The sequence below is a fragment of the Paramormyrops kingsleyae genome, chromosome 3 (assembly GCF_048594095.1).
Source record: "Paramormyrops kingsleyae isolate MSU_618 chromosome 3, PKINGS_0.4, whole genome shotgun sequence".
Classification (NCBI taxonomy): domain Eukaryota; kingdom Metazoa; phylum Chordata; class Actinopteri; order Osteoglossiformes; family Mormyridae; genus Paramormyrops; species Paramormyrops kingsleyae.
This window is the reverse complement of record NC_132799.1, coordinates 36648426-36675921: the sequence shown is the minus strand read 5'-3', so window position 1 is coordinate 36675921 and position 27496 is coordinate 36648426. Positions and strand designations below refer to the sequence as shown.

The 27496-nt window shown below is 45.6% G+C and overlaps 1 protein-coding gene across 12 annotated transcripts in view; it reads left to right on the top strand.

The window, feature by feature from the left end:
* usp6nl (USP6 N-terminal like) overlaps positions 1 to 26884 on the top strand; it is a 68570-nt gene extending 41686 nt beyond the window's left edge. For 11 of the 12 annotated variants that reach the window (XM_072710226.1, XM_023801955.2, XM_023801958.2 and 8 more), the window contains 13 exons: positions 513 to 586; positions 5622 to 5704; positions 8106 to 8145; positions 8696 to 8776; positions 12233 to 12340; positions 12518 to 12627; positions 14520 to 14568; positions 15957 to 16077; positions 16180 to 16274; positions 17533 to 17598; positions 17908 to 18007; positions 20404 to 20556; positions 25338 to 26884. In XM_072710226.1, the coding sequence (XP_072566327.1) occupies positions 513 to 586; positions 5622 to 5704; positions 8106 to 8145; positions 8696 to 8776; positions 12233 to 12340; positions 12518 to 12627; positions 14520 to 14568; positions 15957 to 16077; positions 16180 to 16274; positions 17533 to 17598; positions 17908 to 18007; positions 20404 to 20556; positions 25338 to 26722 (2465 nt within the window). In that variant the 3' untranslated portion in view covers positions 26723 to 26884. The remainder of the gene's footprint in view (positions 1 to 512; positions 587 to 5621; positions 5705 to 8105; positions 8146 to 8695; positions 8777 to 12232; positions 12341 to 12517; positions 12628 to 14519; positions 14569 to 15956; positions 16078 to 16179; positions 16275 to 17532; positions 17599 to 17907; positions 18008 to 20403; positions 20557 to 25337) is intronic. The other variant, XM_023801959.2, reaches the window with a different exon arrangement.
* The last annotated feature ends 612 nt before the right edge of the window (positions 26885 to 27496 follow it).

The following is a 27496-nucleotide window of genomic DNA, read 5'->3' as shown; positions in this document are numbered from 1 at the left end:
CTCTTGAGGGAAAGAGGCTTCCCTTGACTGGTGTATTTACTGTTGTTAACGGGCACCAGTCAGCAGGTTTGGTCTCAGGTGGGGAGAAGAACCTCATTAGAGATTTACAAGAAGGGTCTGGCTGATTATTTCTACTGAGGCCTAATTACTGCTTGGCGCCGGACGTTACTTTTGCCTGCACAATTGTGAATGACAGCATGAATCACCACCCACTGCTATATGCAATATCAGTCTGTGAAATTATGCCGTGTTAATACACCAAATTCTTGGTAACACACTCGGAATGCATTTGATTGCTCTAGTTCTGGAAATATACAGGGAAAAATGTCGTTAAGTCATTATTTTTCACTTTTGCAGTATGGACTGCAAAGTGACTGTGATCCTATGTCAGGTTCCTCTGGAAATGGCATTAGCACACAGCGGTGTTTGAGTTACAGTGTGGTCTTCCCACTAAAGCTAACACCCCCCTGCCTTTTGGTTTGTTTTGAATCCCCCCCCCCCCCCCCCAACAGCTTCGGACACGGAACTGGATGCTGCCGCCAAGCTGGATCAGGAGCGGGCTGACATCGTGTCCAAGTATGACCAGGTGAGGAGCGTGGCCCAGTGCTCTGGGGCCACGATATGAGTATGCCCCCCCCCATCTTTGCTGAGGGTTGCCATTATTGCAACAAACCCCCTCTCAGTACTCATCTGAAGAGCTATTTCTTAAGCACTTGCTAGATATCACCCAGCTGAGGTCACAGAACACAATGGTGCTGATTGTCAGACATCCTACATGTTAGTGCCTGTGCTTTGTCTCTGTCATCGTAAAAGCATGTATTTCATTAGGAAAACGCTAATAACCAGAGGTTCACAGGCAAAATAAGCGCAATACAGTGATGGATGTGGAACTGTTTTGTTTTTTACATTTACTGAGCAGACATTTTTGTCCAAAGTGATGTACAAATGAGGATCAGAGAGAAGGATCAATCAGTGTCCCTGGAGTCACTGCCGGATTTAGGTATGGGTGACATGGGCAGGCCCCCAGGGTGGCATCTTTGCCGGGGGGCACGGGGGACCCCCCCACAAAACAAACGAACACGGAAAAATCGGAATGTGACATTCATAATACTGTAATTATAGAGTTTGACAGATATATTGTTGCGTTCTTTTCTGGTTTGTGCAGAATCTTTAACAATAATGTAAATCTAGTCTGCATGCCCGAAGGTGAATTTGTTTGGGTAAGAAAAGGTCTCAGCCATCAGGTGCCCAGTTTAGAAAAAGAAGGAAAGAAAAGGAGGAGAATTGCACAGAAGATAAAGGTATGCAGATAATTAATCTCTTTATGAGAATAATATTAGGCATGTAGTGAAATAGGCCATTATAACACAGTACGTTTGTTAGCCAATAGGGTAATAGTGTAAGAACTAGATTCTCGTTCTTTATTTTTAATTTATATATATTACAGTTAATTTGCATTTGTTACTTCTTTTTGATATTTATGAATCATTTTGTATATATTTATGTATACCATTTTAAATATCATAATTTATTAATATTGTTCCAAATGTCTTAATAAAACTGACAGATGCTGAATGGTTAGTGATTTTTTTCGTTGCCAACGGGGTGGCGGGTGGGAGACGGACAAACATTTTTTGTTGGTAGTGGGGGGGGGGGCAAGGAATGGTTTGCCCAGGTTATAACTGGCACTGCCTGGAGCAAATGGGGTTAAGGGCCCAGTGGTGACATCACTCTGCTACAGGATTTAAATCAATAACCTTCTGATTACCAGGAGTTCTAACTGCACAATCCCAAGCCGGTTCAGTTAAACAATCTGAGTTTTACACAGAGCATTTAATATGGTTGTTTTGTGAAAGGGCACATTGTGGGTTTGATTCACACCACCTGTTCTCTGTGTGCCATTCTGTACTCATGTTCATGTGGGTTTCTTGCAGGTACTCTGGTTGCCTCCCACAGTCCAAAGACAAGGGGTGCAGCCAAAATCGCATACTTGTTTGCTATGCAGTAGGGGAAATACACTATGTGAAGTGAGCAGTGTACTTGAATCCTCAGTATGGATGATATTTTGCAAAAATCCAAAGTGTGCAATCAATGGAAGCTACGCTGTCCCACAAGGCCACTGAAGAACGTTGCTTGCCCAGAAATGTATCTAAAGATGCTGAGGAAGTGCCCATCTGTGTATAAATTTAAATAAAAAAACAAATCTCAGTTATATAAGTTGACTCAAATATGTATTTTTTCATTGATAGTTTTTAACAGTTTTTAACTTTCACAAGGGTCAAGCTACATTGCTTTTAAACGTTCTTGTCAATATGCGAGATGGCAACCTCAGTATGGACATACTGCATAACGGTCGGGTAATAAGCTTCTTACGAAATTCATTGCATACTGTGGAAGTATGCAATTTTGGTCGCATTGTCAGATGGAATGGAAACCGCCTGTCTGGTTTTTCACCTGTTGTGGTATGGGGGCCAGTCGGTGATGACATCACCAGCTAACCACCCTTTTGAAAAGTCAGTTAAGCCAGCCTGTTAACAGGCAGAGGGGAAGCACAGAAGGTTAACTTCTGTGGGACTCTTAGCGTTTCTGAAGTCCTTTTGCTCCTGCAATGGCACTGAAAGGTTCCTCATCCAGCATTTGCGGTCCAACCTTGATAGTTGCTCTATTGGGTCTTATCGATTTCTTTACATTTCTTTACTGCCCACTTTATCCAGCCTTGGCTGCTATTCATTGCAGTCCATTCCCCAGGCGTAATCATTAGCAGTTCCAAATAATGTACTGTATAAACCAAAGGGTGACAAATGCAGCTTTTCCTGTGATATACAGTGATGTCGGGAGTTAATTAAGCGATTGGTTTCTTTGGCATGAAAGAGCTGAAAGAACATAAACTTGCAGGTTCCTGCTGAACTGTTTTGGTCATTAAATATCTCACAGGTATTTAACAACATCTAGGGGCTGTGGTGAGGGGAACAAAGGGACAGAGCTCAACTCAGCCGGTGAGGATTAATGATGGGGATGATTCTGTGCGATCTTGACCTCCAAACCAGCCACAATGTCGTTTGGCTCGTCTGATTAAAATCCATGTGCCAAATATTGAGACGGACATGAAATTGCTGCTGAATCCTTGCTTCTCAATATCAAAGATTTTTTTTTTAACAAACTTATTCCTGAATACAGATTTTTGGGAAGAAAATCATTGGTTTTTATCTGATTTTTGGGACAATTTGTTTATGTCTAGACCAGGCCGAGATTATCAAAAGATGAGTGTGTTATTGTCTTGCCTTGTCTAGATGTCAGGATGTAGAAAAGCTTTATATATCACCTGGTACTGATCTATTTTACTACGTTTGTCTAAAAGCTGTCAGTTAGCTTCCACACTGTTTCTGTGTTTGTGTTGTTTTTAAAATATTTATATATAAAGTAGCACAGGTGGATAGTGCTGAGACGTCACATATCCAAAGTTGTTGGTTTTATTTTACTCAATTTTACAGGTTTGATTTTCTAGTATGGGGTTGGGCTGTTGCTACTCCTTTTGGCACATGGATCATTGACCTAATTTATTTTCCAGTCCAGAGCACATTCCCTAAATGCAGAAGGCAATTCATACATTCATGTTTGTTTTTTCTTGTAAGAACTGAACATGACATCTTTGGCATTTGAGTTCTGGTTCCTGGCCAGTGATCATCTCCAGTGCACCGGGAGAACCCAAAGAAGGACCTCCGGAGGCATAATGAAGTGCCTGATTTTCTTAAGTACATTATTAATTTCTCGAATGTGCAGCCTGTTTCAACAAAACCTCTGGAATAATTTGAGGTGCTCCCCAGAAGCGTCCACATTATGATTCCTCGTAAACTGTTAAGTAGAGCCTACGAAAGTCCGATTCATTCTGTGACTGACTCAGGCCAGTGGTGTCTGCAGCTCAAAGCTGGGGGCACCTTTATAATATGCCCAGGGAGCCTGTGACAGTCATATGTTATAAGTCCCAGGATGGCTACCTCAGGATGGCTGCCTCAGGATGGCTGCCTCAGGATAGCTGCCTCAGGATGGCTGCCTCAGGATAGCTGCCTCAGGATGGCTGCCTCAGGATAGCGGACCCAGGGTAGCTGCCTCAGGATAGCTGCCTCAGGATGGCTGCCTCAGGATAGCTGCCTCAGGATGGCTGCCTCAGGATGGCTGTCCCAGGGTAGCTGCCTCAGGATGGCTGCCTCAGGATGGCTGCCTCAGGATGGCTGCCTCAGGATAGCTGCCTCAGGATGGCTGACTCAGGATGGCTGTCCCAGGGTAGCTGTCCCAGGATAGCTGCCGCAGGATGGCTGCCTCAGGATGGCTGACTCAGGATGGCTGCCTCAGGATGGCTGCCTCAGGATAGCGGACCCAGGATAGCTGCCTCAGGATATCTGCTACAGGATGGCTGTCTCAGGATAGCTGCCTCAGGATGGCTGCCTCAGGATAGCTGCCTCAGGATGGCTGACTCAGGATGGCTGACTCAGGATGGCTGTCCCAGGATAGCTGCCTCAGGATGGCTGACTCAGGATGGCTGCCTCAGGATGGCTGCCTCAGGATAGCGGACCCAGGGTAGCTGCCTCAGGATAGCTGCCTCAGGATGGCTGCCTCAGGATAGCTGCCTCAGGATAGCTGGCTCAGGATGGCTGACTCAGGATGGCTGTCTCAGGGTAGCTGCCTCAGGATGGCTGCCTCAGGATAGCTGCCTCAGGGTAGCTGCCTCAGGATGGCTGCCTCAGGATGGTGGCAGATTTCTGAGCGCCCTGCAGTTGCTCACATGAGCAGACACATCATTTCACCTTAGCTCCAGTCGGGTGAATTGATAACACTGTGGAATTTTAAGTGATTTTCTTTTCTGTGGCCAATGACCAGTGAATCTCAGTGGCTCCGCAGCCTGGGGTTCAGGACAGGGAGTGCTATCCCAGGCCAGCCTGGTGTTCCACTCCACCCTGGTGAGAAAGTAGATCCTCGCACTTTCCTGTTTACATGGAAATATTTTACCCTTTTCTTCCACTTCATCTGCTTTTCTACTTTTGTGGACAACTTGGTCAAATAACATGCTAGAGAAAGATTTGCCGTGTAACTGTATAACAAGGATTTTCTATACATTACGTAATATGTGTGATTTGTAATGTGCTGTGTAGCTCTTGCTCCAATACCACTTACACCTTTACCTGGGCATTCGCTGGCCACACTGATTCCGAGTCGACTCCTCGACAGCACATATGTCTGTACTATGCTATCTGCCTCACTTGTACATCCCTGGACAAAGTGTTTGCTAAATAAGGAAAATGTAAATATTTCTTTTAATCATTTACAAGAATGTTGTCTGACCTTGCTGCCCTGTTTTCTATTGCTTAGAATTCTCTGTGCCTTTATCTTTGGCACTGAGAATTTCTTCACTTATGCAGTATTGCAGGTCGTGACCAGCCGAGGACCATAGCTTGCAGGCTGAGGCTTTAACCTGGATTTTAACATAAAGGCTGCGTCCAGTTTCCAAGTTCAGAACCAACAGACTGTCTAAGAACAGCTTTAGATTGCCTTTTTCCCTTTAAGATGAGGAGGAGCTTCTGAAATGCTGTCTGAAATGCAGTCTGAAATACCGTTTGCCGCTGCAGGGGAAAGAGGGTGCTGTGGTGGAGCCTTGGGAGGACGCCAACTTCCACCTCTACAAGGTGATCGACAGGTTTGGCTTCCTGCAGTAAGTGTTCAGCAGGTGGACCCTGCCGCCCCCGACCTCTGTCTCTCTGCTCCCAAAGAGAAGCCTTTACAGTGTGGGTTGGTCTGTATTTCTGACAGAATTAATGCTTTAGCTAAAGCCTAGTCCATACTTCACTCGTCCATGCGCCGTTATGGTCTGCATGTAGCTGAGCACACCAATGGCGTAGGAGAGAGTGTGATGGGGGGGGGGGGGGCACAACATAATGATTTAAAAACAGGTCCATTTATCAGAGAAGGAACCCACATTAAATATTAGGGGGTAGACATCCCCCAGTCCCTGCCCAGTTTCCATGCCTTTAGAGCGCGTGGTCTTTTGCATATATACTATTTTTGTCTGTGGATGGATATGATTGGCATCAGTGCATGTGTACAGCAGTGATATTCCACCACACCAGCAAATTCCACTTACTGGTACAGTTCCTTGCACATGCATAGTTGAGGTACGCTGTGCAAAAAGTCCACTAGATCCAAAATCTGTACTGTGCACAGACCGTAACAGCATGCAGACAGATGGAGTATGAACTAGGCTTAGCAGGTCAGTGATGTTGGAAAATGTGCCGCCAACTGATAAGCAACAAGAGAAGGAGGGTGACTGTATTATGCATCTGTGCTGAAGACTAATCTAATTCATCAAATGAAATGTTCCACATTTTCTGTCTGTTGGATCATTTGTTGATAGAAATGCGCCCGTCCTTGCGACGAGGTGGTTTTTGTGCATGTCTTTTGGATGTAAGGGCGTGTATTGCCCTTAAGCACCATTGTCTGCAGCTCTGCCAGTTTGGGTTGGAGCGATCCCGCTACGGCCCCTGAAGGGTGTGACTTAGCCGTAATCACCATGTGGCAATATGGGAAATAAGGTCCAGTGGCGAAGTGTCCAGAGGAGGAGAAAGCCTGGGGAAGAAGCCCAAAGTGGGGAGGCTGGATGAGACTGGAAAGGCTATTTCATGAGTGATGCTCTGCAGGGCCAGCTGCCCCCCCACCCCCCCCCCCCCATGATTTTCCAAACTTCCTGTGGCAATCTGCTCGCCACACAGGAAGGACCTGATGAAAAAAACAAAAAACTGGTTTCTTTTGGGCTGGCATTTGCGCTTCTAACTGTCCAGTCATAGAAGCTTCCAGATGGGGCTGGAAGTGCGACAAACCCACTTCTTATCCATGTTTGGCACAGGAAGCTGAAGCTGAGGAGCAAGAGCTGGTCCCCAGTGTCCTGACAACCTGGTGTGGCCACCAGACTCAAGCTGTGCAGCTAGTAATGTTTGAGCAGCTGGGTGAGGGACGAGCCAGACTCACAACAGATAGCCGGGGCACAGAAGGTTACAGATTGTAATCAGTGCTCACTGGCAGTTCTTCATCCAGAAGAGGAAATATAAGTCTTTAAGATCCAAGATAGCTAGAGACACAACCTTTTTAAAAATAAAAAGTTTGCAATTCAATCTTCATTTAGGTTAGTTGTCCGTAGATGTAGCACAAAGCTAAAGATCCGAATCTGTCTAATCGTGTTTAAGACATTTTAATATGGCTGAGAATTTATGCTTGCCCATAAATTTTAAGTTATTCACCCAATTAACTCGGCTCTTGTAGGGGAATAGGAGGAAACGGGAAGCATGGAACATTTTAATGTGTTATTTCCTGTTTGTGTAGCACTTCATGCCTGAATCAGTCCTCTGTTAGGGCCCCAGACAGAAAGTCTTTTGCCGATTTGTTGAATCGATGCTGACCTTTTGTTCACCATGCGCTCGCAGTCAGATGCTTACCTTTCCCGGATGCGAAGCTGAGGTTTCTTGCTGCAGGAAGGCTGGCGCGGCGGATCACATGATGTGGGGAAGAGTGCTTTTTTTGTTAATGGTTCCCCTTGTCAGGGACAGATGGGAATAGGGTGGGCGGGAAGACGTAAAACTCTGTGGGAAAACAAGAATACAGTAGCCAGTTAGGTGGGCAATGAAAAAGTAAAACAGACGCACACAAGCAAACATCATCTTTTTTTTGCCAACGGATATTGGAAGCCGCATAGCAAAATAGAACATAATCATATTTTAAAAATAATGGAATTGTTGGCCAGTGGAATAAATCAGTATGGATCAATCCTGGCTAAGGCACGCACGAGCACACACACGCACACACACACACGCACAATCAGCCACTTCGACCTTTTGCTGACCAGTGTGGAGACTCACACTTTCCCTGAAATCCATCACACCGCCGCTCGTCATCGTTAACGAGCAGCGGCGCTCCGAGCTCTCAACGTTTTTATTTCGCGCTCTGAAAATTGCAGGCTGTCCTCAGCCCTTCCGCGGAGCTTGTGAATATTAATGCATGACTCTGACCTCCTTGCCCTTGACATGCGATTATGTAACCCCGCTGTGTTCCCTCTCTGCGAACAGCGAGACTGAGCTGCCATCCTACGACTCCGTGGAAGAAAAGGTGAATGCGCCGTGGATTCGTTTCGAGTGTCTTGGTCAACGGGAGCGTTTGCAAATTACTTTTTATTTATTCATCTCTACAAAGACAATAGATCATTTTAAGCTCTGTTCACGACACCAGGGACCTCCATTTGCCTAGGCATGGGCTAGGCATTGTTTGTTGCCGGGTTGCCGATTTTGGTCAGCTGGCTGGCGTGAGATTTTCAATTCGAGACGAGTCTGCATTTACACGCATGCAACAGTTTTATTACCTTGTAAATAGTCTGTAGGGTTTGCAAACTACCCCGATGCTTTTGATGTAGCTAATTTTAGGTTTATAATGGAATAATGTACTTTTGCCGTAAGATTGCTTGAGTGAGCATGAAAGTCTGAAAGCATGATTTTCACGCCAGATGCATGACAGTTGGCAACCCTGTTATTGGTTGGCTTCTGAGACTTCATATTAGTCCATCAGTGAACATTGACGTCGTCATAGCTACATGGGTGCATTCCATTCAATGGGTCAAATGGGAACCGTATCGCAACCTGATTTGTACCATTCCGCCGTCTAGCAAAAGCACCAGGAAGTGGAGAGGACTGCGAAATGGCTGAAGATGCTGAAGAACTGGGACAAGTACAAGAGCAGCGACAAGGTGAGAGCACGGAGGTCTGCACCCTGATGAATGCGCCTTTTACGGCCACCAGCACTTTCAGGGAGGCTGCAGCGGGGCTTCGCTGACCTCTGTTCCCAGTTCCCCTGTAAATACAGAAGTAACTTGTTCCTCACACAGAGGAACCTCTGTGCTAGCTCCCCTAATGTGTGGCTACCGTCCAACGCCTGGCCGAAGGTGAACGGGAAGCACAGAGACCCAGGTAGTGCGGTGATGCTAATGTGACGCTAACGATGCTATGAAGTTAGCCGGTGTGCCGATACCTCATGGTCACTTACACAGCGGGGAGCGTGCGAATAGATATATAACTTAATTAAGACACTTTGCTCTATATAGGTTCTGTCGGCGCCTGCCTGTTTAAAAAGAGACATCGATGAAAGATGGTTTCTTCAAAAATGGGAGTTATTGCAGGATGTAATACAGTATATGAAATCCTGGGGGAAATCTCTGTCCGCAAGCAGAGTAGGCTGTGAGCCTTGAGCATTAAACAGACTGGCTGAAATCAAATCATCTCAGTCATGAGTAGGATTGTTTTGCAACTTGGTGTGAAGGTTGGCTTTGAAACTATGTTAACAGTAACAAGGGTGCACTAATTACTGTTTCTGCTCATCCTGTTCTTACTTATCCCAGGCTCATGGTTAAACCCATTAATACAGCTGGATGTTTAGAGTTTGCCAGTTCAGGTTAAGCGTCTCGCTGAGGTGATGCTCAGAAGAGATTCTCCCTGGAATGGAATCAGAGCCTGATGATTTGCAAGAATGTGGTCTCTGGGGCCGCATCACAATATGAACTCTCAGTCGCTGTAATCGGTTACTGTGCCAACGAGCTGAGTGGAGGACAAGTGGGAAAGTAAAATAGGAGGATATAGCAACCCAGAATGCACTGCCCGTGTGCTGTACCGAGGCCCTGTGCATTCCCACCCCGGACTTACAGAGTCTTTTATTTTGGATACCAGTACACCCCCCCCCCCCCATAGTTTTCAATTTTAAAGGTAAGCAAACATCACCTGTGTTTCGTTCACAGCACATTTGACAGCTGAAGGACAGTCAGTATTCCATGCTCCCCTGCAATCATCCTGCCTCACCTTGAGCTCTTGGTGTCCTTGTTGCGTTCATCTTCTTAATAGGAAACATGCCTGTGGGGATGGCTGTGGTTGTGATATCTGTTCCTCCCATGAGGACTGATATGTAACCATCTCCTGGATCGACGGCAGCCCCAGGGAAAGGCCACACTCTCACAGACCCCCTTCCGGTGCCTTCTGATCTTGAAACACCCCGTTCGCCCGTCTTCCCTTCAGTGAGATTACGAGCGAGGCTAGCCAATGGAGGTTGTCCGGGTGACAGATGTTGTATGTGTACAGAGTCACCTGTTGCCATGGTGACAAAAGGCTTCCACGGCCGTAATTAGGAACCCGCTGCTACCTTACAACCTGTGTTCCGAGAATGATAAAATGCTGCACTTCTGGTCATTGTTGAGTAACTCATGCTACAGTTCTACTTAGTATTCTACCTCGACATTCATCATTAGCTCAGCTTCTGCCTAGTCGACCCTATGCCTAGTCGCTTGCTTGACAGCATGTATCATTGTAAAGTGCTATTTACCTTACTTGGATGTCGCTTTGGACAAAGAGTGTCTGCTAAATGAAAGTAAGTGTAGGGCAAAGGTTTGTGGTCCTTCAGAAATGCAGCTTCATATCCCAGGCCCAGACTCTAGAGCATTAAAGAGCAAGTGGGCATGGTGTCATGACCAGTAAGGTACTACCCAGAATCCCTGAGAACAGTCCGGCTTCCACTGGCCTTTCATTTACCAGTAATGTTTTAAGACTGGCAGAAGCCAGTTTAATCAGTAAGGAAGCTGTGGTTTTCGAGTATCGATGTTTGACGAGTGACACGGGTGCCGATGATCCCGTGGCTGTCGCCCTTCTATCGTGCCCTCCGTGATCCCGCGGCTGTGTCGCCGTTCCATCGTGCCCTCCGTGATCCCGCGGCTGTGTCGCCGTTCTATCGTGCCCTCCGTGATCCCGCGGCTGTGTCGCCGTTCCATCGTGCCCTCCGTGATCCCGCGGCTGTGTCGCCGTTCCATCGTGCCCTCCGTGATCCCGCGGCTGTGTCGCCGTTCCATCGTGCCCTCCGTGATCCCGCGGCTGTGTCGCCGTTCCATCGTGCCCTCCGTGATCCCGCGGCTGTGTCGCCGTTCTATCGTGCCCTCCGTGATCCCGCGGCTGTGTCGCCGTTCTATCGTGCCCTCCGTGATCCCGCGGCTGTGTCGCCGTTCTATCGTGCCCTCTGTGATCCCGCGGCTGTCGCCGTTCTATCGTGCCCTCTGTGATCCCGCGGCTGTCGCCGTTCTATCGTGCCCTCTGTGATCCCGCGGCTGTGTCGCCGTTCTATGGTGCCCTCCGTGATCCCGCGGCTGTGTCGCCGTTCTATCGTGCCCTCTGTGATCCCGCGGCTGTCGCCGTTCTATCGTGCCCTCTGTGATCCCGCGGCTGTCGCCGTTCTATCGTGCCCTCTGTGCCCTCTGTGGGCAGGGCTGCTTGGCAGCTGTAATGCAGATGGATGGCCATGTCAGCTGTACTTTTTCACCCACTCCAATTTTGGCAGAAGGTCTCCGTCTTGGGAACGAGGACTGCAGTGACGAAGGGTAGCTGACCCGTCATGGGGATCCAGGGCCTTGATGTGTGTTTGGGTGCTATGTTTTGTGGGGCATCTTTTTTTCATTTTATTGGGTATCAGGGGCTTTTTTGACATTATTAACCTTCTACCCACTGAATCTCCTGCCAGCTGCACTTTCCTTCATGTTCTGGGTTTATGTTTTTTTATACAGCTGGTGAGTTATTTTTGTTATTTACTTGAAATGTACATGTCAGTTCTGTGCCTTTCTCTGAGGGTTCGAGCAGCATAGGTCTGCCGGGTTACGCCGGCATATCGTGAGTCGGGGTTAATGAAATGTCTCTTGCAGGTGCCCCAAAGCATTCTGGGACAGTCTACAGTACTAACATATGGGTCCTGTGTCATTTTGACTTATTGTCCAACACTGCTTGCTGAGATACTGGGACTCTGTCTTGGTTGTAGTACATAGTAATATAAGGAGGCTTTAGTGACGGTTGTGTAATTACTGTATATTGTCTTAAATTGTGTAGTGTAATTATTGTCTTAAAGTTGTAATTATCCTTCTTGTATATACTTCATCATCCATTTGGATGGAGACACTATGTCAACCATGCAAATATTTTTTATTATTTAATTTTAGGTTAGCTTTCTGTTCACATCAGAGAGATCTGGCTTTGATTTTCAAATCTCATAAAAGCTAGTATGTTAGGACATTTGCTCGGTCTCCCTGCTTCCTTGCTGGTGAGGGTGTGGGTCAGGAGAGGGTGTGGGCTTCTGCGGAATGCTATTTGCCTGTCTTCAGAATGTTTGGATTCTTCCTCCACAGCTGGTGAGGAGGATCTACAAGGGCATCCCTCTGCAGCTCAGGGGTCAAGTGTGGTGCCTCCTACTGGACATCCCCAAAATTAAGGAGGAGAAGAAGGACTTTTATGAGGTACAGGAACAGCTGTTCAGGCAGATGGGGGTAGGAGGTCACGACCCAAGGTTCAAAGTGAGGAATTAGCAACAGCTAGCTTCTGTCATATTTTTTTAGTGACGGATGAGTTTTATTAAAGTGTTATTTTAATAGCCGTGTTTACAACATATTTCTTTGGTTCACCACTGTCGGTAGAAGCTGAAGTTACGGGCAAGAGGGACTTCGCCGGACATCCGTCAGATCGACCTGGACGTGAACCGCACGTACCGTGACCACATCATGTTCATGCACCGTTATGACGTCAAGTGAGTGCCGGCGGAGACTGCTCTGCAGGACAGCTCCTTAAGGGGGCGCTGTACTGAGATGCCTGTATCCATGCCTGCTCTGGCCAAAGATTTAGGGAGTGCGAGAGTCAATTAAACCCCAACCACTTTACCTTGACAACAGTGCTGGTTGCCATAGACAGAAGTCTGCTCTGGAAGAATGCTTCCTTTCAAAGTCGGCTTGAAAGCCAGTGAAAAGAATGAAGTCTCAGTGCTTCACTGTAGTTCCTGGATGTACCAATTTCCTTTGACATGTTTTCAGCCTGGTGTTCTCTGACTGGCAGACTGTTAAGTTCTCGTTTTATCCCTCATCCAGTGTTTAAGTACCTTTTCTGAGGAATTATCGAAAGTCTTCCTTGCTGGAGAATGACTGTGGTGCCAAAGAAGCTGGATAATATATTGTTTCCTGGTACTTTAATAAGATTTTATTTCAAATGGTTTGCATGAGAGACATAGAATTAGGAGAGATGTTTGTTTTGTTAGGGTCTCTGGTTTATATGAGGAGAATAGAGGAGAAATGTTAAACAATGTCCTCCACTGGTCTGTTTGTTTTTCTAGTCTTTTTTTCCTTATCGCAAAATGGGTTTTTCACCCATGAACAGAGCATTGCAGAGCAGAAGCAGACATGCATAGTGGTGGGCATGTTGCATGTTGGTTCGAGACCCACAGAGGAACTTGCTGTTGTACCTTTGGGGAAGCTGGGGACCTGATGTGCAGCATGTAGCTCTCGGGGGTAGGGTTAGGGATCTGTGCCAATGTCCAGAAGGTTAGAGGTTTAGATCCCGCAGCTGGAAGAGTAGTCATATCACACCATTGGACCCTTAATCAAGACTGTTATCACTAACTGTTGCAGGGATGCTGACTGGTCATACTCATTAATCTTCACTTGGACAAAAAAACCTGAACGCTAACATAAAAAGTCTGTTACCAATTTCTAAGGACACAGTACTGTACACTTTGCATGTTAAATTTCTTAGTCATTTCTTATCTAGACCTTTTTGTATAATATACAAAGCATCTGAATTATGCTGCTGTATGTGCAAAGTTACTATTGTATACTCCAGGAGTGCTACGTTTCGGACCGATTATTAAAAATGCTAAATTAGCGGCACTGAAAAGTTCCTGTGAGAAACGCTGCATAGATTCCACAGAGACAGCTAACATGTAAGTGAGGCTGGGTGCCCAGATAAAGTGTGGCATTGGCTATACCCAAGCCAAGATTTTAATATTATCTATCCCTAATATTTATAGATATCATTTTATGTGAAATGAATCATTTTCAATATTGTTTTTGGCTTATGCTTCATCAAAGAGCTGCTGCTATCTTCCAACAAGCCCCAGAAATACTCCCATTTACATGTTCACGGCTAATTCACGAATAGTCTAAACTGCGAATTTGAAATTCGCAAACGTGGACTAGGGTAACTGTACGTGTAAAAATGCTCTGTACTGTATAAAGCAAACTGTAAAGATGTGCTTTGAGTGAAAACATTAATTTTCTAAAAAAAATAAAATAAAGAAATGAAATATGATTATGAAATCAGCTGTTTCCCTTGTAATATATTATTATACAGTCAGTGTTTCTATTTTATTAATGATTTGTCTTGTCACATGAGGACCATACATGTCTGCTCAGCAGTGGATGCAGTGATCAGGCCAATTAATTCAAGAAATTAATTTTAAGTATGTAAACATTTGGCACGTCTTACAGTTTGGAAGATAATTATGAGGATTGTTGATTAGAATTTCCCTTGTAGCTTGCATCTGATTGATTGGAGGGAGAGTGCAACAGAGAGTATCGGGCACCGGGGGGCATGATTCAGGCGACGCCCGTGAAGGTGATGCGTTACACCTGCCTTGTGATTCTCTTTCAGGCAGCAGGCCCTGTTCCACGTCCTGACGGCCTACTCCGTGTACAACGCGGTAGGATCAGCACCTGCTACTCTGGGGCATTGTGCATGAACACTAGGGGGCACTTAAGAGCATTAGGAAAGTGTTGTGTTTTTCCATCTCTTCAGTCCTGGGTGGATTGCCTGTCAGTGGCAGAGTACATACTCACACATTACGGGCAGTAGAGAGGATGTATTTATCTACACTGTGTAGTCTTGGCCTGGGGGGGGGGGGGCAGGGTACCTGGTCTATAATGTCGACCAAAATGAACGCACATGTACAAATGATGACAGAAGAATATTCCAGATGCTCATCGACTTATCCTACAGCAGATAGTGAGAACAGCTGAGAAGATCATTGGAGCCTCTCTTCCCTCCATCACAGACACCTATCGCACCCGCTGCATCCACAAAGCCACCAGCATTGTGCAGGACCCCACACACCCCTCACACACACCACTCACAAACACTACTCACCCTCCTGCCTTCTGGCAAGAGGTACCGGAGCATTCAGGCCCTCACTGCCAGACTGTGCAACAGCTTCTTCCCCCAAGCCATCAGACTTCTGAACAATCAGAGACCGGACTGATACACACACACACTTTACACAGTCCACTACCTCAATAACAACCTATTGCACTGTTGAACTTTACACATAGCCTGTCTTACTCTTAAGACGTCTTACTGTCATCTCTTCTATTTCTTCTATTAAACTGTCTTTTGTCTCACTGTTTTTACAATGTATGCACTTTTTGCACACTTGCACTTTATGTAGTCCTGTGTCGATGTAATGTTATATATAGCACCATGGTCCTGGAGGAACGCTGTCTCCTTTCACTATGTACTGTATTACTGTATATGGTTCAAATGACAATAAGAAGCCACTTGACTTGACTTGACTTGAGGTTGTGCTCTGAGGAACTCATTGTAAGTTGAAAATACAGTAAATTGGATATGATAAAATTAAATAAATATTGTCAATGAGTAAATCAATACATACACACACACACTAGTAGCCAAAATTTTGGAAACATCTAGCATTTTTGGTATTATGGCTTAAAAATTACTACACAAATATTGGCGGGAATGTTACAAATATCAGACATTGGATGACTAAATAAGTAATTAGACTTACTGAAATTCAGTTCTGCAGTCTCTAAGAATTGGAAGTGTTTCCACAATTTCAGCCACTAGTGTATACAGTATTTATAGTAGAGCTGTCTGGGTACCCTGCCCTGGGTGGATTTTCTTTGTCTCCTGTCTGGTGTGGGATGGGGAGGTGCTTGGGAATGTGCACAGTGATGAATGATGTGTTACAGTTGTGGTGGTGGTGTTGGGGGGGCGGTAGATCCCGGGCTCCTGATGTTGCAATGCTGGCGGCGTATTGAACAGGTGCGACGTCCCGCCTCTATCTCCATGCAGGAGGTGGGCTACTGCCAGGGCATGAGTCAGATCACAGCGTTGCTCCTCATCTACATGAACGAGGAGGACGCCTTCTGGGCGCTGGTGAAGCTGCTGTCTGGGCAGAAGCACGCCATGCACGGTATGGCTGCCTCCCAGACTCCTGGCGGATCCCGCGGCGCCACTGAAGCCGTCATTAGGAATTACCGTCAGAGCATTTGACCCGTGGACCTTTTCTCCTCAGGGTTCTTCATTCCTGGTTTTCCAAAGCTGATGCGGTTTCAGGAGCACCACGACCGTGTTCTGAAAAAGATGATGCCCAAACTCAAGCAGCACCTGGTGAGGAGGGCAGGGAGGTTCTGGAGGGGTTAGAACACTTTCACATCACACATATATGAAATAGATCAGGGGTAAGATTTGAACCCACAACCCATGTAATTGTCAGACTGCAGTACTACCCAAAGACCTGGGTGCTGGGGAAAGGTTGCTGGTGATGAGTGTCTCCTAGGCAGGCTGAGTCAACTCTTAGGGCAGTTTGTGGCTCTGATGGTTAGGACTGATCAGAAGGTCACCGGTTCAAATCCCAAGACCAACAGTGTGATGCTCCTTTTGGGTCCCCGAACAGGGCGCTGGCCAACCTGACTCTTACTCGTGTTTGTGTCAGTGTGTTTCATGAAGATCAAGACAGGATAAGCAAAAACTCAGGTCCTCCACGGGCACGAATAATTGTCATTATTTTATTCTATTCAATGAACCACCACTCTAACTACATTAAGCTAATATCGTACCCAGTGTTATTATTAAAACTTTCACAAATACTTTACTTACTTTAATAATTTATGCTTCCTGAAAAGTCACTGAATGGATTTGTGATACTAATTAAGCTGAATATTGATTTTTACATCTGCTTGTGCAGATCAGCTCAAACTCTAATATCACATTAGACTTCACAGATGTACTGGCAGTCACACAGCGTCCAGATTTGGGCCCTTCTTTCCCATGAGGGCCCTATGAAAGGAAACAAGATTTTCCAGATCCAGGATGTTAATTATCAATTCCCTTGCGTCTATTTTTGTCCCTCCGCCCAACGATTCTGGTGCACTCCCTGGGGATTTCAGCATGGATGGAATGTCAGATGTAAATTTAATATGGATTTCTGTAAGAGCAACGCAAATCTGGGCTTAGTGTGTAGGAGGGAATATAGGAAGTTAGCACTTAAAATAGCAACAAATTCTTCTCCGGCTACCATGACTGCTATTTCCGGCATGGTGAAGCTGACTGTATTGGACCAAATCCCCTGCCCAATGCAGTTCTACAAAACCACTAAGGCATCATGGATGTTTGGAGGTGAAGAGTTCAGCCCAGATGGGGAAATAAAGGTGCTTTGGATTGATGTGAGAGATTAAAGTTCAGTGTACTTGAGTCAAAATCAGAGAATGGGACTTTCCATGTTTGTGTGTGACCTCAGGCCTTTGTATAACAATCCCGGTCAGCTCAGCTGTTTATTGGCTATCCAGTATTGATGGGCTGTCCTCCTGTTGCAGTTATTGGTGTTTTCATTGGACATAATCTGTATGGTATGCTTCCTTCCCCCCAGGACAATCAAGAAGTGTTCACCAGCCTTTACACCATGAAATGGTTCTTCCAGTGTTTCCTGGACAGGGTGAATATCCTTCCTGCTTCCGTTACCTCCTCATCCTTGTGCCGCCGCTGGTTCTTGGAAAATCTGAGTCAGACTGTTAAAAAATAGCAGACATAGAACGGTAACATGAAGTCAGCTGCTGGTTAATTTGGGAATGAATATGCAGCGCTGATTTTATTGAGTACTGGACAAACTTTAATGAGTTACAACGCTATAGACAATTAAGTCCTTTGTTTCCTCAGAGAGGGAAAACTGCTACACAAAAACACGAAACACATTGTAAATATGGAGATAATTCAGCCATATGATCTCTGTCCTCTCTGATTGCAGACCCCATTCACCTTGACCCTCAGGATTTGGGACATCTACATCCTGGAAGGGGAACGAGTTCTCTCCACCATGTCCTACACCATACTCAAGCTGCACAAAAGTAAGGGCTCACAGGTTCTCCAAGTCAACTGATCTAAGATATAAAGGTTTTTTTGCACCTTAAAATTGAGACCGGAGGTATATTGGAGGCCTCTGGCTCTGAAAATGAAAGCTCTGTATAGGCAGGGAGTGAAAATGTCAGGATTACGGTGAACTGTCAGTCACTCCCTGGTTTAATGCAAAGGGGTTCTATGGACCAGCCAATGAGCAATAAGCAATAAGCCCCATTTCTTCTATACCTGAAGCTCTATAAACGTCTTACACTCCCTATAAGCTCAAGCTCAGTAGAATCTTCTCTGGATCTTCACGCCTTAAACCACAAGACTTCTTAAACTCTGCCGATTGTTACTGTAGGGCAGTGGTTCCCAAACTTTCTCTGCAGGACCCCCCCCTTTTCTAGATAGGAACATTATTGAGCCCCCCCATTCAAACTACACAGGTTCGGATTCAAATTTTATTTGAAATACAACTCCCTTTTCTAATTAAGTGAAACAAATGCAATTACAAAATACAAATGGTGCAATTTCACCACTGTGGGAGAAAAAAGAGCAATCAATTAAAAATAAAAGTTCAGCATAAGTTTGTAATTATGCAAATGCAGATTTAACATTCCTGTTAATATTCATTGGCGTACACAAATTAAAGTTTGTCTTACGTTTACCGCATTTTGTTTTTAATGATAACCGCAGGTTTCAGCCTATACTATAGCACAAAACAACACTAAATCACACCCATTAATTGATAGTCTCCCTGCACTTCATGTAGAAAATTTTAAACCTCGTTTTTCATGATATAGTTAGATTTTATGACCGGCGCTGCAAAACGTCGTCACACGTCACCATGTCACATGGTACAAAAACCTTGCAAGAGCAAGACGACTTAAGACAGATCATACAGCACCTCTCAGCCGGCTGATCAAACTGGAACAGCCTCCGTGACGACACAACTTTGCCCTTATTGGCTGAAGAACGTGACGTTTGTATGACGTTTGTATCCCAGGAAGTTCCGAAGCGTTATCTGCTATTTCTCCTGAATATCACGTAAAGCAGTGAGAACTAGATTTCAGTTAATTTACCTGGCAAAATAAAGTTTAAATAAATTACATAAATGCTCTAACAGTACATGTAAGTTAGTGGTTCATTTATTGTTAGTTACTGTAATATTGCGCTGCTTTATTTGGTTAATCATCCAGTCTGTGAAGAGATTATTTAAGGGTGGCACATGCCCCTGAGGCTATCCCATTGGTGTGCCCCCCCCCCCCCCCCCCCGCAATCCCTCCGCCCCCCAGTTTGGGAACCACTGCTCTAGGTCACCGTTAATTGTTCTGCATTGTTGTTTGACCCATTTTCCTCCTTGATAAAAGGTTCATAATAATTGCCCCCCCACCCCCCCACCAAGTTGCAGCCATTACCCAGGAGAGCAGAATCCAGCGCCCCCTGTTGGTGTGGTTACAGAAAATTATTTCCCAACTCATTTCTGCTAATTAGATCCCAGCCGTGCCTTCTATCAAACCAGAGCATGGCAATGCTGGCACACTGTCAGCGCAACAGTACTCTGGCAAAGTGCCCACTGGGGGCCTCTTGCTTGGGGGGGGAATCACGCTGAAAGGGCCCCTGTCTTAAATTGGCTTACGCAGTGCAGAAACTTCTGGTTTCATCATTTTCCATTCTCACCCTCCCATGCATCTTTGTTATTGTTCCTCTCTCCTCACTTTATACATTAATCTCACTTTCCTTTCTCTCTTCTCTTGCGTTGCCTCTCTTTACATTTGTCTGCCTGTCTGGCCTGATGGCTCCATCTCGCATTGGTACCCTTAGGCTGATCATTCTCCCACATTCTTCCCCTTCTCAGTTCAGTTTACCTTGTCTCTGCCTCAATTTACCTATATCTGTCTGTGCCTGCCTCAGTATGCCTGTCTGTCTGCCTGTCTGTGCCTGCCTCAGTATTCCTGTCTGTCTGCCTGTCTGTGTCTGCCTCAGTATGTCTGTGCCGCCTCAGTGCACTAATGTCTGTCTGTCTGTGCCCATTTCAGTATGTCAGTCTGTCTGTCTCCACCTCAGTAAGTCTATCTGTCTGTGCCCACCTCAGTGCACTCATGTCTGTCTGTCTGTGCCCACCTCAGTATGTCAGTCTGTCTGTCTCCACCTCAGTAAGTCTGTCTGTCTGTGCCCACCTCAGTGCACTCATGTCTGTCTGTCTGTGCCCACCTCAGTACACTCATGTCTGTCTGTGCCCACCTCATACACTCATGTCTGTCTGTGCCCGTGTCGCTCCTTGCATGCCTGTCCTGTACTCCCCTGTTTTACGGCTCCTGTACCCAGCATGCCAGTCCTCCCTTCTGCACATACCCGCACATCCATCCGGTCTCACCCACACTTTCTCGCCTATGCCCCACAGAGCATCTAATGAAGCTCTCCATGGAGGAGCTGGTGGAGTTCCTGCAGGTCACCCTCGCCAAGGACTTCTTCTTCGATGACGACTTTGTCATCGACCAGCTGCAGAACTGCATGTCGGAGCTGAGGCGTTCCAAATTGGAGCTGCCGGCCCCAGGTACTGTTCACCTCCCCCCAATGCTGGGAATATAAAGCCATAGCAACACATTCTACTGCAGGTTCAGCCACATGACTTCAGCTGCTTGTTGCGTTCACAGAATTTATACCCTAGTTATTATCTTGTTGACTCATGTCAGCTCTGATTATACATTAACTGTTAAACCCATGGGAACTCCCTGTCCTACACACTGGGAGTGACATCCGGTGAAGTGGCTGACACTCATATAACACATTCAAACTTCTACAACCTACTGTAGCATCATCCCAAAGCCATTCAAGACACTGACCAGTCATCGAACAGTTGGCAGTATAGACTCCTCTCTGAGCCCAGTATTACTATTCATCACAATTAATGCAAACTAACACTTTAAGACTGTAACATGTGCTGTAACATTTGCTAACTTCCTGTGCAAGCTGTGCTGGCTTCCTGTGTAAGCTTTACTAAGTATCTGTCTGTGTAGACCTTTTGAAGATCTTTTAAGCTCAGCAGCTGTATGGTCATTGTATGTAGACCCGCCCCTTTAGAGGCTGCTAACACTTAACTTAACATGCAGTTTAATCACTTTGCTCTGTCTCTCGTTGTCTCTTTTTCCACCAATCGCAACCAGCCAACAAAACAGTGGGTGGAGCCCAAATCCACTCCTACAACAGCAACCGGTGGGCAAACTTCACAACCCCTCCTCCCAGCTCATCTGTTTGTCAATCCATCTGTCCATCCATTTGATTGACAGCATCAGGGCTCCCACTTCCCACCCCCAAGCGAACATATAATTTTCCTTGCATTTTATAAACACTGCTGCCTCCTGTCCTCTCCTGTCCCCTAATACTAGATTCTGACAGTGATACTGTATTATGATTCATAATGATGAGATTCTAGAAAACATTTACTTGTGCCATTAGGGTTGGGCAACATAAAAAATACATCAATTTATCATCATATAAAATTTAAATGATAAGAAAATGTCGATAAATTGTCAATAAGGATTAGCATTGCTTGCTAGCACACATCAGCCTATCACATCACAAAACGAATGCAATTCCAACCAATCATACAGTAGTCTTTTAAGAAGGGACATCCCATGCCCAATAAATGCACAGTAAGGTTTACTGAGTTAGCAGAGCACACCACCTACTCCTGTTTTGGTAATACATGGTAGAGATTAGCAATCCCTCTGAGGAAACTTCGGTGTCGGTGAAGGAAGCATCAACTCAGCAGCCACTTCTTATAAATATGGGGATATTGCAGATGAACAAAGTAAAAAGATGTTTGTGGTGTGGCAGTTCTTTGGCACTTTGAAGTCCTACACACAGCACACTGGTGCTGCGTAGTGTAAACCCTGCCAAAACCTCTGCCAACTAAAGCTGGAAATACTGTAATCCTATTTTACCACGGGCAACTTTGCCACCCATTAGAACATACACAATGCAAGCTTACAGTCAAAGACACCAGCAATTAGAGTTTCCACTTGTAATGTGAAGAAATATGTGACCCCCCGCCCCACCCCCGGTTATCTGTTTCTGCTCCAGCTCTCCCCCTGATACACACCCCTGCTGAACCCAACATGCCTTACAGTGTGACTGGACAATGCATTGTTCTAGGTCGGTAATAGCGTTTGTTGCAAGGCAGCTTGATTATTTGTAAAATGAACTATAGATAGTAACTGCAGGCCTCCTGTATAGGTTTGTTAAAGAAATTATAGACAGTTAACTATACACAGAAATTAGCAGCCCAGCATCTGATCCTCATAGATGGTGAAAGTGAAGCCATGTGGCCCAGTGTCTGATCCTCATGGAAGCTGAAAGTGAAGCACTGTGGCCCAGTGTCTGATCCTCATGAAAGGTGAAAGTGAAGCACTTTGGCACAGTGTCTGATCCTCATGGATAGTGAAAGTGAAGCACTGTGGCCCAGTGTCTGATCCTCACGGAAGGTGAAAGTGAAGCACTGTGGCCCAGTGTCTGATCCTCATGGAAGGTGAAAGTGAAGCCATATGGCCCAGTGTCTGATCCTCATGGAAGGTGAAAGTGAAGCACTTTGGCCCAGTGTCTGATCCTCATGGAAGGTGTGTGTGTGAGGGGGGGGGGGGGGGGGTGAATTGGGATTACTGCAACGACTTTGTACAGCCTGGAATAGGCTGTGTTTGATCCTTCCTCTCCTTGACCTTGCTGATGGTCCTGCCTCGCTGGTGTTTTTCTCTGTCTGCCAGTTGCCGCCTTCCCCCTAGTTTTATTTTCCGACGGGCTCCAGATGTCGGCTGTGCTTTTGTGAGCTCGCCCAGAGCACATGCCTGTTTCAGTTGCAGGCTAATAGCACCAAAACAGCCTAGCGTGCATAACCGACACCAGTTTTGAAGGGTTTCCTTGTACTTTATCAAAAGTCTACATAAAGGCTGATGTGGCTCCTGATTCCAGACCATTCCTGAAAACTCCCTGCAAATCTCATCCCATTTCTCAACGCACTCCAGAAGATGGAAAATGAAAGAAAAATCAATCTGCAATGTGATATGAAGTACCAGCTCAACATTGTACAATATAGATATTTCAATATAACTGCTGAGCACAAGTATTTTTTCTTTTTTTGCAAAGTACATGCTGGCTCTCTTTCTGCATAATACTCATCATGGTTGATGCTCATGTTGGTGTTCTTGCCCAGGTCCTCCAAAGGCCTTGAGGTTGCGGGTATTATGATGGCACCTGTATTTTGCCTAATAATTAATAGATACATCTTCAGTCACACTGTTCGATATGACTGGAGAGATGAAATTCCCACAATGCAAAGTGCTGTTTAAACGATACAGAAATAACGTGCATCAGTGAAGTGCAGTTTGTGCAGTTTCTTGCACACTCCCACTCACACACAAACACTTTGATGCAACACCTGCAGTAAGCCAGCACTGCCTTGCAGAATACTCTCTGGCCCTTTTCAGGCCTGGCTGTCTCAGCTCGCCTTTCACCTACTCCCACACAGCTTCAGGGGTACTAACAGACGACCTGATTGTGGCATGGAAGCCTTCATGGTCTCCGGCCTACTTGATGTTTTTTTTTAACTGCAGGCGTGATACTCACAACCAGCTGGGAGAAAATCCTACAACAAATTGAACGTGATCGTAGTTGGCCAGCAAACCAACGCCAAAGTCACAAATACCATTTTTCACTAACGTTGAAGCCCAAATAGTGGCATAAGTGTCCAAATATGAAAGACAAGTGAATACTTTGTCTACTTGGCTTTACTGAATGGATAGTTCCAGCTAACAAATGACTTAGCATTAGCACTGTGTTTTGGGAGATGATGTGATTTGTTCTGTGACAGAGTAAACTATCAGCAATAGTTAACGGGCCAGCTGATTCACCTGTCTTCATCTTCAGGTAAAACACTGGATGGAGGGTGAATGTGGCATATCAAATATACCTTAACTGGCTATAAATTAACATGATACGTTACCTTCTAGGATTGGACTCAGAGTTGACGTCATACATTTTGGCATCAGTTTCGAACTCCATATCGCCTAACTTCAACCTTAGGTGAAATTGTAGATAAATAACGTTACTAATCAAATTTACTGTAACTGGACAGAAATGCACATTAACATTACTGGAAGTTACCTTTTGGCATCAGAGATTTTCATTTTTTGTCACAGCTTCAAAGAGATAAGCCACGATTGAATGATCAAGCAGCACTGGAAGTGTCGACTGGCCTTAAACTTTCGACATGGTTCGAAGGCTTCAACAAGGGTGTGTTTTGGGGCGAAAGCTGGTGCAGAAAAAGTGCAGCCAGGTCTGACAGGGGGCAAATCATAAAACACAGGACAAATCGCGTCCTGTATTGCTTCAAAATTGGAAACAGCACTTTATTTTTCGGTACAGGACAATTCTGTAAAATACCAGAAGTGGGGCAGTTCAACCAGAATTGTCAAACACGTCCCTTGGAATGAGCAGCAAGACAGCCAAAGAAAAAGCCCAGCAAGAAACTCTACTGTCAGCATTTTCTAGTGTTATGCCTAGTGACAAAAAGTATTTTGAATGATTCATTTATAAAAATCACATTTCAGTTTACACTCCAAGAATCTGAATCTGCTTCAGGGGAATCCTAAGGGAATTTTAAGCAAAAGTGGAGCACTGACATAAAGAAATAATGACTTGAATTATATTGTGATATATTTCAATGTCGACAGATATGAAAAAAAAACTGTAGTAAAATACTTTGTTATATCGCCTAGCCCTATGTGCCATGTACACTTGCAAAGACTGTAAACCTGAAAAAGATATTTTTGGAATTTAAATTTTTCTTAAAGTAATTTTTTTTTTTCCTGAAAACTAAAAGAAAGAAAAAGTGTCTATTATCAGCTACCAAATGTGCTTGAGTATTGGGACTGAGTTAAGTATCATGCTGCCAAATATTAACATGATTTTAAATAGGTAAATAGGTGCATCTGTGTTCAGGGAGCTGCATGTCAACACACATTACTTCCTGTCTGTTCCACTTCTTGTTGCCCTAAGTGGGTAAGTGTGGCCCTCCCAGAACGTGCCGCCGTGTGGGTTCTGTGCCACCTTTTCAGTGTGGCGTGTAATGGCTACTTCATTCTGGAATCCCAAGCATGTTGCAAAATACAATGTTTTTTTTTTTACATGAATATAAACTTCATGTAAACCACAAATGTAATGTTTTTTTTGAAAACTTCTTAAATTTATTACTTGAACCCCCACCCCCCAAGTTTGTTACTTGAAATGACACTGAAGGTAGACTAAAGAATTATCTGACTTTTAACCCCCCCCCCCCCCCAGGTAAAGAGGATGAGTTTCCGAAGAAGCCCATGGGGCAACTACCCCCCGAGCCCCCAGCCTCTGTTAAGCACATGATCAATGGGCAAAGCCTCAACATCCAGCAGGGGGCAGAGCTGAATCCAGCAGCCGGAGTCTCCCTGGAGCCGAGGACGGATCTAGGGGTGGAGTCTGAGCACCAGAAGGAGCGCCGGGCCAGCAGCCGGGCGAGGAGGGATTCTCTGGAGCGACTTGTGCGCCAACACAGGGCAGAGAAGAAGGAAGCTCTCTCTGGGACGTCTGTGGAGGCGGAGCCTGGAAGACAGCAGCCAATCCCAGGCCAGGCAGCGTCTCAGGCTGCTGCAGCAGCCACCACTAAGTCACTAGACCATACCTTGGCCAACCATAACTCCAGTGTGACTTCCGGTACACACAGGGACATTACGCCCCGTTGGGTGAAGCCCTCCGAGGACAAGCTGGCGGAGGTTGGAAGGGGACTTGCCCTGTCCTCCGGTCAGGGTGGTTTGCTGCTGCCCTCGCTGAATGGAACTGAGGATTCCCATTCTAACCAGCGCTGGCCAGCTTCCAGGTCCCGCTTCTTCCGGCCACGATTCAATCGGGGCTCAAATGCCTCACAGTACGACAATGTGAGTGAGTCCGAGTTGGAAAGCCCAGTACAAGACGAGATGGAGGGACTGCCCGGCCGGACTATTCGAGAAGACAGGCAGCCTCTGCAGAAAAGCAACCCAACCCAAGCTCCCGGGAGCTCCAGAACCAGGCCACAGCCCCAGAAACATGAGTATCAGGTTGATGGGCAGACCCAAAGGCTGGTGGAGTGTTCTGGTTCCTCCTCATCCCAGCATCCTCCAGCACAGCACAGGCTACAGGAGCAGCAGCATAATGCAAGCCTAGAAGAGCACCCTTACGGCCGCGCCCTACGCCCGAACATGCGACCTTCCCTCAATACAGCCTCCACAAGCGCCTTCTACACTAGTCAACCTACTGGGTCCCCTCCAGCACCGTCAGGGCACAGTGCCCAGCTAGACAGCACCTACCTGACACAGCCTACCAAACCTGTTGGCATGTCCACCTACAATCCCAGGGTTGACCACGGACAGGAGGGTTGCATAGCACAGCCAGCACTCCGCAGGCCAGAGTGGCTGGGAGGTGGCAGGGAGTCAGCGGGCCTCACCGCCGAGAATACCCATCCGCCGTGGACCATTCCTAAGTCACCCAGGTTCCAGAAGGCACAAACGTCCCCAGTACAAGAGTTCAACTGCCCTGTTGGGACAGAGGGCCCTCTCCGATACAGGGCACAGTATCAGCAACCGGTGCCCCCAGTGTACGGAGGACCACGCTACAGGCACACTCAAGATCCATTCGCTATGCAGGAGTCCATGTTGATCTGAAACACAGCCGGGACAAAATATTGCGATTTTTCTGGTTTATATAACATCTTTTCCGAAGCTGTGTTGGAACACCATTAGCTTTTGTGGATAGTATTTTGAACTGACTGATTTTTTTTTGTCCTTAAGTGATTGTTGGTAATTAACAGCAGTGCAGTTAATTTTCTGTGCTGTCATAATTTTAAAAGAAATGTACAGTAAGACTAACTTTAATATACTGAACCATTTACAGGTTCATTGCTGACACTGAGGGCATACCCTGCATATTTGTGTCTGTGTGTGTGTGTGTGTATATATATATATATATATATATATATATATATATATATGTGTGTGTGTGTGTATATATATATATATATATATATATATATATATATATATATATATATATATATATATATATATATATTCACACACACACACCTTTATTATTTTTACTGGGTTTTATTCAGATGTCTAATTGAGAGGTGAGTTTATTTTATATGGAAATATATTTTTCCCCCGAATCGGAAATAAAATATAGTTTCAGTGTTATTGTAGCTCAGTGGCTTCAAATACTGTCCTATTTCAGTCATGTTTCCACAGCTCGCATCAGCCCTGTAATCTTACAGATCAAATTAAGATGTAGTAAAGATGCCGCTTTTTGATGGTGAAAGTATATATTCATTTAATCACGAAGTATCTTCAGCTGACAAGCGAACATTGTTCAGTCCCTTTCTATAGCCCGCATATTTTCTGCTGACTCCCTTGAAGATAGTGTAGTAATCTGTCTAGATG